The sequence below is a fragment of the Coturnix japonica genome, chromosome 23, assembly GCF_001577835.2.
Source record: "Coturnix japonica isolate 7356 chromosome 23, Coturnix japonica 2.1, whole genome shotgun sequence".
Taxonomy (NCBI): Eukaryota; Metazoa; Chordata; class Aves; order Galliformes; family Phasianidae; genus Coturnix; species Coturnix japonica.
Genome location: NC_029538.1, coordinates 1,309,864 through 1,323,638, shown reverse-complemented (window position 1 = coordinate 1,323,638; position 13,775 = coordinate 1,309,864). Strand labels below are relative to the sequence as shown.

At 51.6% G+C, this 13,775-nt stretch overlaps 1 protein-coding gene across 1 annotated transcript; it reads right to left on the bottom strand.

The window, feature by feature from the left end:
* Window positions 1-994: 994 nt before the first annotated feature.
* CITED4 (Cbp/p300 interacting transactivator with Glu/Asp rich carboxy-terminal domain 4) lies at window positions 995-3,216 on the bottom strand. Its single transcript, XM_015883728.2, has 2 exons — window positions 3,110-3,216; window positions 995-2,866 (listed from the first exon to the last, which is right to left on the bottom strand). Exon 2 carries the CDS (start codon window positions 2,852-2,854, stop codon window positions 2,237-2,239), a length of 618 nt encoding a protein of 205 aa, XP_015739214.1. The 5' UTR covers window positions 2,855-2,866; window positions 3,110-3,216; the 3' UTR covers window positions 995-2,236.
* Window positions 3,217-13,775: the final 10,559 nt, after the last annotated feature.

The following is a 13,775-nucleotide window of genomic DNA, read 5'->3' as shown; positions in this document are numbered from 1 at the left end:
AAAACCTATTTGGATTATAACAGAGGACAGGAGTGCCCCAGCCACCCCATCAGGAGCAGGCAATGGGATGGGAGAACCTTCCTTCTTCCCCAGCAAAGACAAGGGACTCTTGTAGAGGTGCCTACAGCATCATTTGACGGAGACAAAAGCACATCCTGCATAGAGGCTACTTTTGTCCTCAGGGCTCCCCAGCTGTTATTACACTGTCATTCAGCTGCAGGGTGGACGTGGTTCCCTGCTTTGTAGCTGTGACCCTACAAGCCACAACGGTGCATCACACCGCCTGCTCCCCCCGCGGCCACAACCAACATCCTATAATACACCTGTTTATTTTAGGTTCAGCTCTTCTGATCTGAGGAACAAATCCAGCTGTCAACTTCTAGCTGCTTAACTACAGCCTCTGTGCAGAGAAAGCAATGCTCCTGCAGGTCTCTGACAGCCTGCTGCCCCCAAGCAGACAGCTCAAATGGAGCTCTCACACTAAGAACTAATCCAAATCGTGGCCAAAGTTATTCAGCCACTTGAACAGCAGCATCCACAGCTACAAGGAGACACTTGGGAATATACCTGCAGTGCAAGAGGACTGGTTAGGAACCATACAGAAAGAAAGAAACTCGGCTCTGGGAGAGAAGGAAATCCCAAAGGCCACCTTGATTTTTAGGACCTTTATGGCATAGAAAGCAGCAGAGGCCTCTGAGTAACTCAGCTGATGGAGCTGCATGTGGTCTGCAAGAAGAGTAAGGAGAACCCATGCATTTGTGCGAGCATCATGGGGTCAGCAGCAGCCTCCACCTCAATCCAGAGAGCACCTCACCTTCCCAGCCACACTATGAGGACTGACTTCAATCTTTAAGCTCCAAACACAACCCTTACAATTCAGGTGTCAGGCTGGTGGTGATGGGATTCACCAAACAGCAGCAACGAAACCACTTCTTCCCAGTGTTCCACATTGCAACCCATGGCAGAGACAGCTCTACACAAACGCAACACCAGAGACGTTTCAGCTTTTATTTGCAAGTTCATCTTACATTCTCTCTCGGCCGTTGTCAGCAGCAGGGGGCAGCAGCAACTAAGAGTTACCGGCAGCTTTCCATAGAGCCTGGAAACGAGAGACAGCGGACGAAACAAAACCCCACCGGCTTTTAACAGTTCACCTTCCCCAAGTAAGGGAATTAGGAATCGAGTCATCTTTATCGCTTTCCGAGGGTGTTAGATTTACACCGCCCTGTGTGCTCAGCACAAAGACCTTGGGTTGCATTGACCACCTGAAGCGCAGCTTGAAAACTATCCCAGGCTTTCTTTTTATCCTTAAGCCAGCATCTTAAAGCTGCAGTGCTCTCCACGCATCCTTCCCAGCAGTCCCAAAGCCAAATAACAAAAGGAGCCCTTTGCAAATAAATAATCATAGGAAAAATAAATAAGATTAGCTCTGGAATATACAGTTGCACGGTCTTTTATTTGGTTTCAGAGGTGGAAAAAAAGTGGAGCTAAACTGCAGCTTTAAGCCTCGTGCCTGAATCAGCCTCTAACAGTGGGTAAATTGTTACAGTCCATTGCTAATTGTACATGTTGGAGACCCATAGTTCCACAGGGATGAACGTTTAGGCACCTATGCACACCCTTCCCCAAGGCATAGTTTATTTTGTAGGGGAAAAAAAAAGCCTGCTGGAGGGGAAGTGCCCCTTTCTGAGACACGGCTGGAAACCTATTCACTGTCACAGCAGAAAGTCCCAAGAAATAATCTAACCCCACCCATGTTTGCAAGGGCAAACTGGTTCAAACCATGCAGCAGGGAGACAATCCTCTCCTCTCTCTCTGGGGATCCTTTAACTTTGCTGGCACTGCAGAATCCTTGAGCAAATCCAGCTCCCATCAGGGCTGCCAGCTGCCCACCGCTCCCTGTGCTCAAAGCCTGGTCGTGGAAAGTCGTAAGTCCATTACTTCCATTTAAGCCAGAAATCCTGTTAGTGCTATTTAGAGGCAGCTCTACAGCAAGAGCTCTTGATCTGCTCTGTTTGGGGTACACACTTTCCCCCCACCCCCATGAACTCCCAAGTGAAAAAACACACAGAAGAGAAAAGCAATCCATTGCAAGCCAGTGTCCGATGATTGTCTCTTTAGGGAGGTCAGGAATCCAGACAGGGTAAGGCAGGGGAAGGGAGGAGGACGGCAGGTGGAGAAGGAAGTCAGAAACAAACTCAAAACCACTAAGACACAAGGAGGAGCTCAAAGCCCCTCAACAGCTGATGGCACTGGGTTGCTGTTTGCTAACAAAGTCTGAAATGAAGTCGAACTCGTTCTGTCCCAAGAACAGCTCTGGCAGCTCCTGAATCCGGTCCAACCCCAGTTCCAGGACAAGGGATGTCAAAACCTCCTCGTCTATGAGATCAGTGTCCATAACGTTCAAGGTCAGAGCTGGTGAGGGCATGTGCTGCATGCCTGGGTGCTGGCTCGGCCCCACTCTGTACTGCTGAGCACCAGCTCCCATGGGCCCGTTGCTCATGCCCAGCGGGTGCCCCTGGTACTGGGTGTTGAGTTTTTGTAGGTGCATACTAGCCATGAGCTGCTGGGTGCCCACCGGCCCCATGTACTGCTGCTGCTGCTGGTTCGGGCCATTGAACATCATGGCATTCTGCATCTGGTGGTGGCTCATCTGCCCACCGAGGTTGGGTCTGGGCCTCATCGCACCATCCATTCCGGCCCCTCCATACGGCATCATCTGCCCCGCTGTAGGTAGCGTCCTCAGCACATGCTGCCCATGCTGCGGTGGTCCCTGCAGCCCGCTCACACCCATCCGGTAGCTCTGCAGCCCGGTACCACCGTGGCTCATGGACATCATCATGTGTTCAGCCATAGCTCCGAGCCCCTGCAAGGCGACACGCGGCTCAGCGAAAGGCTCCCGCAGACAGCAGCGCTTCCCACTCCCGTCCGAGACGACTTCCACCGAGGCTCCCGAAGCAACCCCCACCTTCGCCCCGGGTGATGGAGCCGAGCTGCAGCCCGCCCGCCCGCAGCCGGTTAAAGCCCGGCGCGACTCGAACCGCGGCGCCCCTCCGCACCGCCCCGGGGCCGCAGAGGGGAGCCCGGCTGTGCCCGCCCGGGTACGCACCGATCCGGGGCTCCACCGGCTCCGAGCACCGACAACACCGCACTGCTCGGCACAGCTCTGTGCAGGGCGAGCAGCTCCCTGTACTTATAGAGGAGCGGGCAGGGCGGAACGCACAGCCCGGCCCCCCAACACCCATTGGAGGCTCGGCGCGGTGCTGCCCGGCCCCCGACAGCACAATGCTCTGCCCAAAGCCCGGCCTGGCCGCTCCATCCCAGCACGGTCCGATACGGCAGCTGGTGGGGCTCTCTGTTGTCGCGACATGTCATAGATACGGTGTGACATGTCATAGATACGGTGTGAAGGCGGCCGGCTGCCTTCAGCACAAAGTTGGCACATCCCCACCATGTTCACCCCCCGGATCTGAGACGCTGACTCCTTGGGCAGGATTGGGGGATAGAACCGCCCTGCAAGCCTGTGTCATACAGACTCTCCCGGGACTCATGTAAGGGTGGGCCTGGGATGCTGGAGAAATACTGGCAGGCCATTTCCCAATCCATGCAAGCAGGGAATGGTGGTGCATTCATGTGAAATACTAATTTGGAACTGCATTTCCATCCATTATCTTCTCTTAGGTTTGGTATAGCCCTCTCCTGCCTCCTGAGCAGGGACATCATGCACTCCTGAGTCACCCACCTTTGTCTTCCTCTTCCCCACTATTGCTCTGACAAAGCCTTTGCACCCCATCACACCGTGGTGGCTGTGCTGGATTTCTTGCTCACACTGAAGGATGTGCATGTAGTGGTTTGTTGAGAGCTGCTACAGCCCAGTCCCTACAAGCAGGGTGCACCATGAGAAGGGCTTTTGCTTGCTTGCAGTTCTTGCAGCATGGGCAGCAATGGGACGCTGCTGCTGTGCAGTGAACCCTTACCAACACCATGAGTGAGGTTGCTCACACAGCAGCACCAGGCAGATGCTCTCATTGCTCTGCCAGCAGTGCCCTCCCAGCAGGGATGCACTGATGCTGTCTCAGCACAGCTCATAGTGAGGTGGGTGACTGTTCCCAGCAGAGATTTGCTGGTATAACTCTTCTTGCATCAATGTCTTTACTCTGCGTGCAGTTTTGCTCACTGTGCCCCAGTGTAACCTACCTGCTTCTCTGCAGAGCTGTGCTGGCCAGGTAATGTTACCATGGGTAGAGACCTCAGCAACACACTGCGGTGCTCCCTGCAGGACCTGATTCTTCCCCCCACTGTGTGAAAGCATTTTTCCCCTTTATTTTCTTGTTCTGATGGAACTCAGAGATTTCTTTCTGCAGGCATTAGTGCTGCATGGTTACCCACTTGGAAGGCAGGTGATGGCAAAGCTAAACTTGCTTCCCCAGCTTCTTTCCACCTTTGTGTGTGTGCTCTCCTGTGCAGCCTTTAACTTCAGCATTACAGTTCATAGCTCTGATAATAACAGCTCCTTTCTGCAGACTCAGAGCAGGCAGTTGCATGGAACTAGACAGCATTTACATCTTCTGCACAAACCTCGTGCTCGCAGACCCTGCTGAGGAGGAGGAAGTGCCTTATAGAGTGTTTCAAAGGTTGCTAGAGTTGTTTGTTTTTAACTGTGTTATTTCAGTAATAAGGCCCGAGCATCCACTGTCACAAAGGGGCTGAAGTTGGGCAGCACAGGCATAGCAAGGGAGCAGCTCATCATACAGCACTGACCTGAGGGGCTCCTCTTATGGAATAACTTAAACAAGTGGGTTTGCTCTCAGGGCTGAGCAACCAGGAGCAGCAAACACCTTCCCATCAGAAAGGCATAGACAGAGCTCAGGGCATTGACCTCCGGGATGTTCTGAGAGCTGCTTTTGTTTGTGTCACCTTCTGCCTCGTTAAGTGCCCTGGATGAGTTTCAGGTGTTGTTGGTGAGCCTCTAAACCGATGAATCAGTTGTTTAATTGGTTAATGTAATTATATAATGATTGTTTTTTTAACGCCGGAGATTTTCCCAAATGCATTTTGTAGGGCTCACAAACACGTGCTCTGCACATATACCCAACCTGGAGGAGAGTGTGCCAGAGCCAGAACACTCTCAGTTCTGTGTAGGGCAGGAGCTCCTCAGTGAGTGCAGCAGATAGAAGGGGCTCTCCATGTTTAAATTGAAGACCCTCAGGGTGGTAAATGGCTCATTCACTTTGCAAACAAGTCAGTAGATGAGAGAGAAAATCTCCCTTTTCACACCAGTTTATCTCCCTTCTCCTTTGGGAAGCAGAAGCCAGAATAGCAACTCATCCATCCTGAGCATCATCCAGCCAGGGATGGAGCACTTGTGGTCGGGGTCAGCTCTTTGATCTGCCTTACGTTGTCATGTTTTACCTGCATAACCTGCAGTGTTTGTAGCAGGAAAAGGAGGGGTAAGGGGCAGGGAGATGTGACCACAGAGCCATTAATCAGCCCTTGGATACAGTGGAGCCTTTCTGGGAAAGCAGATAAACTGTTTGCATATCAACTCTGACCCTGGGGGCTGTTGGTTGGTCACCTCTGCCTTAAGTCACCACAGAGGCCACATCCAGGAGCATGTGGTGTCATTCACAGCTTCCTGATGTGGGATTTTCCCAGTCTGCCTGCCCTGGTGCCATCAGCTCTGCTCTAAAGAGCGGGGTGATAATGCTGCAGCATCCAGGAGATAACAGGACAGATTGGAGAGCTGACCCCAGCCAGAAGAGCTCAGTTTCTGGCTGAATTATTTTCAGGCTGGATGAGTTGCTGATCTGGTTTCTCCTTCCCAAAGGAGAAGTGAGATTAGCTGGCGTGAAGAGGGAGGGGATTTTCATGCTTCGTGCCTGGGAATTAATGAGATTGCTGCTCTGGAGGCACCGGTTTGGCTCTGCAGGACTTTGGGATCTGGAAGCACCACCTGTGTTTGTGTCTCAGGTCAAGGCACACACAGGTTCATCAGCTCAGCAACCTGAGCATCAGGACATTGCAAACCTTTTCCCTCCCAGGGGGGTGCCTGCAGCCTGCTCTACACTTACACTGTGTTACTTGTGCTTTTGAATATAGGTTTCCTCTCCTCATATTTTATCCATCATGACTGCACTGCTCTGGTGATATCACTGTGGTAAAGTCTGCATGTTCCCAGACCTATGGGGACAAGAGGTGGGAACACACAGGCTCCATAGGAACACACACTCCATAGGATGTAAAAGGTACCGGTGGATGGGGACAAGGTTATTCCTCTGATTAAGCTGTTCTCACCATTCGCTTTATCTTAAACCCACCCAGCTGCTATGGGATGTAATTCACCTTTGCAGGGAGACTGCAGAACAACTCGAGTAGCCACGTGAGCCACGTATTTGGGTGTAAACAGAAGGATCTGAGGAGTCTCGTGATTCAGAATGGCCTGGATTGGAGGCTGACTCCATGCTTGGCTCTGCAAAGCTCCTACAAGATAGAATTTAGAAGTTCAATTAATATTAGGCTCCTTGATGTGGGCTGTAGCTCTTGTGTCTCACAGGAGTCTGTGACAAAGGTAAATGCTGGCCAACAACAGCATCTTTTAGACACCTGTTACCAGGGCTATTTCTTGTCTCCAGGTAGGCAAGTGAAGGCACTGAACAGGATATCTCTGGAGGTGTCCAAGGTCAGGTTGTATGGGGCAGCCTGGTCTAATGTTAGATGTGGAGATGGCACCCCTGATCTCACCAGGGGGGTTGGAGTTTGATGATCCTTGAGGTCTCTTCCAACCCAGGCCATTCTATGAATCTATGATTCTATGATACTATGAACTGCAACCCCAAATTCCCTCTCCCCATTGTCTACATGCTGAAGGATTAGGGTTAGGGTTAGAGTTAGGGTTAGGTTCCAAAGGCACAGACGTAGCCAGGCCAACAGCTGAGCTTGGTGTCAGTGTGCTCCAGACACTGAGCTGCTGGCCCAGCTTGTAAACAACATTTTTTTTCCCTTCCCTCTGGGCTAATCGTGTTCTGTGGGGGCAGATAACATCACTGGAATCTTTCCAGTGTCCTTTGCAAGCGCCTCCTGCTTTGGACTTTGGTTGAGACGCACACGACTGAGACACGAGCTTCCCCCATTGCTTTCTCTTGCCTGCTCTCTGCTCTCTCTCCCTGCCCTGTGCCTGTGGTTTTCATCCCGCTGTCTGTGCTCCATGGGCTGCACCCCACTGCTCTAATCCAGCCCTGGTGATAGACAGGCTGTCCTTCTGCAATAACACAGGGCTGTTATTGCATGGCCCCCTCTTCGCTCCCCATGGTCATCCTGCCCACTACCAACTGCATTCCCTTCCCCTGCACAAGCCAAGATCCCCTCTCATGCCCGGAACCTGTAGGTCTATGTCAGCTTAAGAAACCCAAGGCCTGGCTGCTGCTGGGTGCTGCCACGGGACCTTGCTGGGTATCGTGGTCACTGGGGTCTCCCTCAGGCTGGGTTGGAAGCACATAGCAGCAGTTTATCTGGTGTTGAGCCTGTTGAGTCAGGGCTCCCATTGCATGGCCACGTCTTGGGACCCTTCTTCCCATTCCTCCCAGCATTATCCTATTGAAATCTGGCCTGTGGAAGCACAGCTTCCTTTCCCAATGGTTGGGGTGCTCCTCACTCTGCACGGCACAGACCTGGAGGTTATTTCTCATTATCTCTTGGTGCCCATATGGCAATGCACTGTGCTGGCAGTTTCTCTGCTCCACTGAAGCTGTTGTGCATTTGGAAGCAGGGAGCAGCCATGGCCATAGTCGTGGCTTTCTGTGGGGCTTAGGCTGGAGTTTCTTGCCCTGTCACCAGAATGAGCTGTTGCTGTTTATCTGCCTTCTCTTTTCTTCATGTTATGCAACCTCTTTTTCAACAGGCAGTGGCTGTTTTTCCTCAGGTCAAAGTGGCTTTGGAGAGAGAAAGAGAAACAGCCTCCTGTCCACCACTCATTGCACTGTGTGCATTGGAGAGGTGCTTTGAGTCCTTTGCATTGTGTTCCCTCAATTCAGGTCCCAGCGTGGCTTATGGGCACAGGGTGGGCTACAGCAGAGCTGGGAACAGATGCTCCTCTGGGTATATCCGGACCCTCATGGCTATGATGATACTTCCCTGCCTCACTCTGCTCCTCTCATGCCCTGGAGGGTATTAGGATGCCTGAGTGCTTTTTGTCTACTAAGCAATCTAAGATAGGGGGAGGAGGAGGGAGAAGCCCTGGGTAGATGTGAGCTTGTGGGTGGGTTGGGTGCCTGGTTGCTCTGCTTGGTGTGGTTGGGGAGGAGGAGTGCGTGACTAAGGGCCACTGAAAGTTGTGTCCTGGGAGAGCTGCCTGGGATCCAGGTCACGGGGACCTGTTTCTCAGGTTCCTATTTTTGTTACTCATCAGCTCAGTATTCCTGAAAACAAATGGTGTTGTTGTCAGCTGATTGGCAGCACACGGTGACGGAGCGTGGCTGTGTCCTGTGGGAGCTGCTGTGTGTTTACATAGCTGGATTCCAGCCTTGCTGTGCCCACCAGCAGAGCACTGTGGGCTGTGCAATGGGGAGCTGCTTTCAGAGCAGCCTCCTCCCAAGCCAGGGCATGAACATGTTTGTTTTGTTTTGAAGCAAGAAAGAGAATAATTCTCCCATAGTCCATTCTCCTGGTAAGAGCTCAGAGGGAGCCCTATCTCCTATCCCAAAACCAAAGCAGAATGCACCTATTGCTATTTATGGTGAAAGAAGCACCACTATCCAGCTCTCATTGGAGTGCTGCTACCTGGGTTTCAGCAATCTTGTGTTAGCAATAAGGCTGAGGCAGCAGATTTGAGCAGTACAGTGGATGTGTGCCAGCTGCCCCAGGTCACCCCAAGCAGGGGGGGTTTGCAGAGGAAGCCCAGTGTTCATGTAGATGCGTTTTTTGCTTACATGAAGAAAGTGGGCTGGATGCTTAGGTGAGTTTTATCACTTAATTGGGAATAAGTGAAAAAGATGCAATAGCTGCAAATGCGGATTCTTGGCCAGAATCCATTGAAATCCACAGGAGATGCTGGCACATGTGATGTCAGGAAAACAGTCGCTGCTGCCGTTGTTGGGATTAAAATGCAATTGCCCTTTTTGGGAACAGTGATTGCTGAAGGCATCTGTTGCGTAAGGGACAAGCTGGTGAAAGTAGCAGAGTGCCAGGAGGAGGGAGGCTGTGCTGTGTGCATTGGAGGGGAGCTTTGAGTCCTCTGCTCTGCATTGTGTTCCCTCAGTCTGGGTCCCAGCAAAGGCAGAGTTGGGGTAATCCGTGCTGGTGGGTGCAAGGAGGATCCTGCTTTGATGCAGGATGCAGAAGTAGGAGTCACAGAATGGGGTGAAGGGAAGGAGAATAGGAGCCAGAATATGTGGCAAACCTTGTGCATGGGAGACCTGTTTGGCCAGGGGGGTTTTGCTCCATGTCTGCATTTTTGGAGGCAGCTGAATCATCTGGGGCATTTCTCTGCTGCTTCAGGGAGGGGTGCTGTGGGTGCTGGCGATGGCACTGTGTAAGCAGGAAGGAAACTGGTTGAGATGGGAAGCAAGATTTCCTTCTTGCTGTGGATATGTGGCATTAGTTTGGCTCTCTCTTTTGCATAAGATACACCCTCAGTTTTGGAGACCAGTTTGGATCAGTGAACTCACAACCAAGTGCCAGCTGTACATCAACAAGACAAACCCCAAGGCAGAAGTCCAAAGAGCTCTGGGACCCCAGGAGCTGAGCTCCCTGAGCACTAAGCAGAGAGGAGCACTGTGGTGATGGGAGCAGGGTGAGAATGAGCAAACAGGAGCCAAACTGCAGCCAGGGCAGTGATCCCTGGGCTCTCTTCTGGGCACTTAAGCTGGAGATTGCCAGCTAGAAAGGTGCTGTTTGCTTCTTGAGTTATAGGAGTTACCGTGAGCACACAAACACTGCAGGTACTCCTGGAATGATCACCCTTCACTGCTGATAACACGAGCGATGCACGTGTCCCATGGCTCCATCTAGATCTTGGTGTGTGCTTCATAGCCTCCATTTTTTTGGTCACTGGGGAATGCTTTGAAGCCTTCGATGGGGCGAGCCAGTGTCACTGCTCAGGAATGTGGCAGGTATTGTCTGTGCAGTGTTTGGGTCCCAGTTTGGGTGTGTAGGGGGCCGTGGCAGGACAGCCGGGTTACTTTGTGATGAGCAAAAAGGAGGCAGTGCAGGTGAATGGCCCCGTGGTGGCAGCCATTGGGGTAGCTGAATATTTTGCTGCTCTTGCATGATGCCCACTGTGCTGCTTCCTCCAGGGCAGCTGCATTGAGATGCAGGAGTGGTGAAGTCTGGCTGATCCCTAAGTGGGCTGCAGGGCTTTGGCCATAGGACTCTGTTAGAAGAAACTTGCTTCAAACCATTCAGATCAAGGCTTTGTCCACTGCAAAAGGGGGTGGGGGTACATGAAGAGCAGCTCTGATAAACGTGGGTGTCTCTGTGTCAGCTTTCTCTTCTCTAAGGCCCCAACTCTCAGCCTTTCTCATAACTAAAAAGCTCCATTCCCTGCATCATTTCCATGGCCCTGCTCCAGCAAGTCCATATCTTTCTTGCATTGCAGTTTGCACAGTGCTGCTTCTCTGAGAGCTATAGGGGCGGGATAAAGCATGCCAGGAGGTGGGAGACCCCTGAGCTACTGCAGCCATGGTGTTTGGCTTTGCATTGGGTGAGTAAAGCATTACACAAGGAAATGGGGAAAGGTAGAAGTGTGACCATCCCCTGCTAGCTGCTGCTGTGGGGTTAACAGCATGAGCAAGTTTTGAAGCTGGTGTCAGGAAGGATCAGGAGGAGATGTGAGGGGTTATAAATATCCGGCTCTCAAGGGGCAAAGCAGTGAGATACTAATTTCCATGAACAGACTCCTGGAGTGTGACACCCTTTTCCCTCTCTCATGTGGTTGTGTTCCAGATAACAGAAACCACTGCTGATTTCCTGGACTCGCCATCTTTGTCATGAAAACCCCCAACAGCAGCAGTTTATATATAAGGCTTAAGGAGCAAATAGAGCTGCTATTCTGAGAAGCACTGAAACCAGCAGCTTTCCCAGCTCAGCACTTCAGTTCTAGTTCACAAGAAGCTCAAGGCACTCCAGAAGGAAAGTGGGGCTGGGCTGTAAAAGGGGCAGTGGAAGTGGGTCCTGGAAGGGTTTCCTCCCTTCTCTGCTTCTGCTGACTCCATGCAGTGCTTATCAGGAGCTTCACCAGGGAACCTGCCCTCCTGGGAGAAGCCCACAGATGCAGCTGCCTGTTAGAGCTGCTGCTGCAGGATGCACACTGGAGATTATTGACTCTGCCTGTGCAACTTGGGACCTTTCAGTGCCCCGGGCTACAGCAATACTGCACTTGTCACCAGGTTGGGGCCAGATATCTTTGTTTTTTCAGAGAAAAATATCAATGAGTTGTCAGGAGCTGAACTGCATGCAGGAGTCTGAGCTGGATATCTTCCTAGTGTTGACCACGGGGTCAGATCTGTACTGGGACTTCAGTGCTGCTGCACCTTCCCTGTGGTGGGAGATGGGGCTGTGCCTAACAGGGCCAGCAGAGCTGTGATGCTGAACCCCCATAGATGTGAGGGGTGAAGTTTGGCTAAGAAGGGTCCTGGCACAGTGATGAGATCTAATGCACAGCCCCCAGCACATCAGGAAAGTGGAGGAAATGTTGGTTTGGGATGAGAAAGCATCAGCAGAACCCTGGGTGTGCTGGGGGGTTTATCCTGGAGAGGATACAATTGAGGCAGGCAGGAGCACACATACAGCAGAGCCTGCTGGAAGGTGAAGGGCTCTCTGCTATCTCTGATGCCCAGCAGATGACACAGAGGCTTCAGCTTCAGGAAGGAGGCTTCCTATTAGACCAAGGGAAGATCTTGCTTCTATTCAAGCTTCAAAATAGGACAGTGCAAGGGCAGCTGATAGACCTGTCTGTGTCCAAGGTCTCCTTGCATCCCAAGGGGAGGCCAAGTCCAGTCTGTGGGCTTCTGTGGTCCAAGAAACTGGATGGTTTGTTGGAAAAGGAAGCTCCCATAGAACTGAGGCACATAGCTTTCAATGTGCAGCATCTACCTGCATCTTCCTTCTCCTTGTGGAAATAACACCCTTCAGGGCAAGAGAGCATCAAGCACCAAACTGGGAGCACTGGAGCACTGTGTGTCCTGCAGGGCTTCCCTCCAGCACTGTAGGTAGCTGTGCTGCCTGAGTCCCACCTCACAGCAAAATGACCCCTTCTCTTGGTGCATAAAGCAGATGATTTCCAATATGTCACCAACTCCGGCTGTGCAAACTCTGGGCTTTTGCAAGCTACAGTATTGACAGAACAAGGAGTTAAACAAATACTGTCTTCTGCTGTAACGTTTGTTATTGTGGGCCACAAACCACAGGAAGCTTGGCCTGGCTCCAGCATAGAGACCTGCATAAAGATTCCCATGTTAGCAGCTATCTTTGAGATGCAGCCTCAGTGTGGGCCTTTCCCAGAGAGGATGCAGAGATAATGGTTTAAAGGGGCATGTAAACCATCTCTCTCACGGAGAGCTGCCTCCTGTGCTCCAGGCTTTCCTCTTCAGCTCCCAAATACAGGCAGGATCTTTCAAGGAACACATATGCATGGAGAGAGGGGCAGCAGGCTAAATGAGGCCGTGTGCTGGATTTGCTCAGCTTCAAGGAGTGACCCCAGCAAAATACCCCAATCCATGCCAGCTTTGAATCCTTTCACAGCAATAACCTTTCCCGTGTTCTCTGATGGAGTGCTGGGACTTGGCTCGTTACAGGTCTTAAATACACAGCTTTAACAAGGACTACATCCGTTGTGCCTATACATTAAAATGCTGGTTGGTGTTAAGTTCTTCTAGCTTACATTACTGGTGCCTCTTCCATAAGATAGAAAGAGAGAAGGGTTGAGGTAAGTGGAGAGCAAGCGGGTGGACTTAGTCATCAATTGGCTCCTTTCCCTGAAGCAAGAGGAGTTGCTGAGCCCTCAGGGCTCCCTGTGGTTGTGCTTCCAGAGGTGTGTGTACAGCCCTGGGTGCTCCCATAGAGATGAATGACCATTCATAGTCAATGACCATTCACAATAACTGAGGAGGAAGTGCAGATAACTGCGGGCAGCTCAGATCTTCCCTTCCCTTCCCTTCCCTTCCCTTCCCTTCCCTTCCCTTCCCTTCCCTTCCCTTCCCTTCCCTATGCCCTTGCCCTCCCTTCCCTTCACCTTCCTTCCCTTCCCTTCCCTTCCCCTTCCTAACCTTCCCTTCCCTTCCCTTCCCTCCCTTCCCCCTTCCCTTCCTTTCGCTTTCCCTCCTTCCCCTTCCCTTCCTTCCTTCCTCGCCCTCGTCCCCTTCCCTTCCCTTCCCTTCCCTTCCCTTTGCAGCACATGGCTACAGGTGAATGTGCCTCCAGGCCAGATGGAATTGAACTGGAAGTGAACATTACTGGTCTCAGAAATGGGTTTACATTGGGGCCAGAACTGGCTGGGAATACTTCTCTAGGACTTCTGTAGCCTGAACAAAATATCTATCAAGAAGTTATGGAATTGAGGCCAAATGAAGCAGATTCATTCAGGAGATGAAAGGTCTGAGTTGAACCAAACCTGTTTCAGAGCAGTTTTAGACTGAGATGTCTCCCACTTTGACATCCTGAAATGCCTTGTGGGAGGGATCTTATAATCCAGACAGATGAATGCATGAGATGGACATGGAAGGAGGCGAGTGAGGAGGCAGTGTGGAGCAGTACAGCAGGGAAAGGATCCTGGTCCCATTGCT

Bases quoted from the DNA above. Each gene is read 5' to 3' on its own strand.
- CITED4 (XM_015883728.2), bottom strand. From the start codon at position 2,854: ATGGCTGAACACATGATGATGTCCATGAGCCACGGTGGTACCGGGCTG.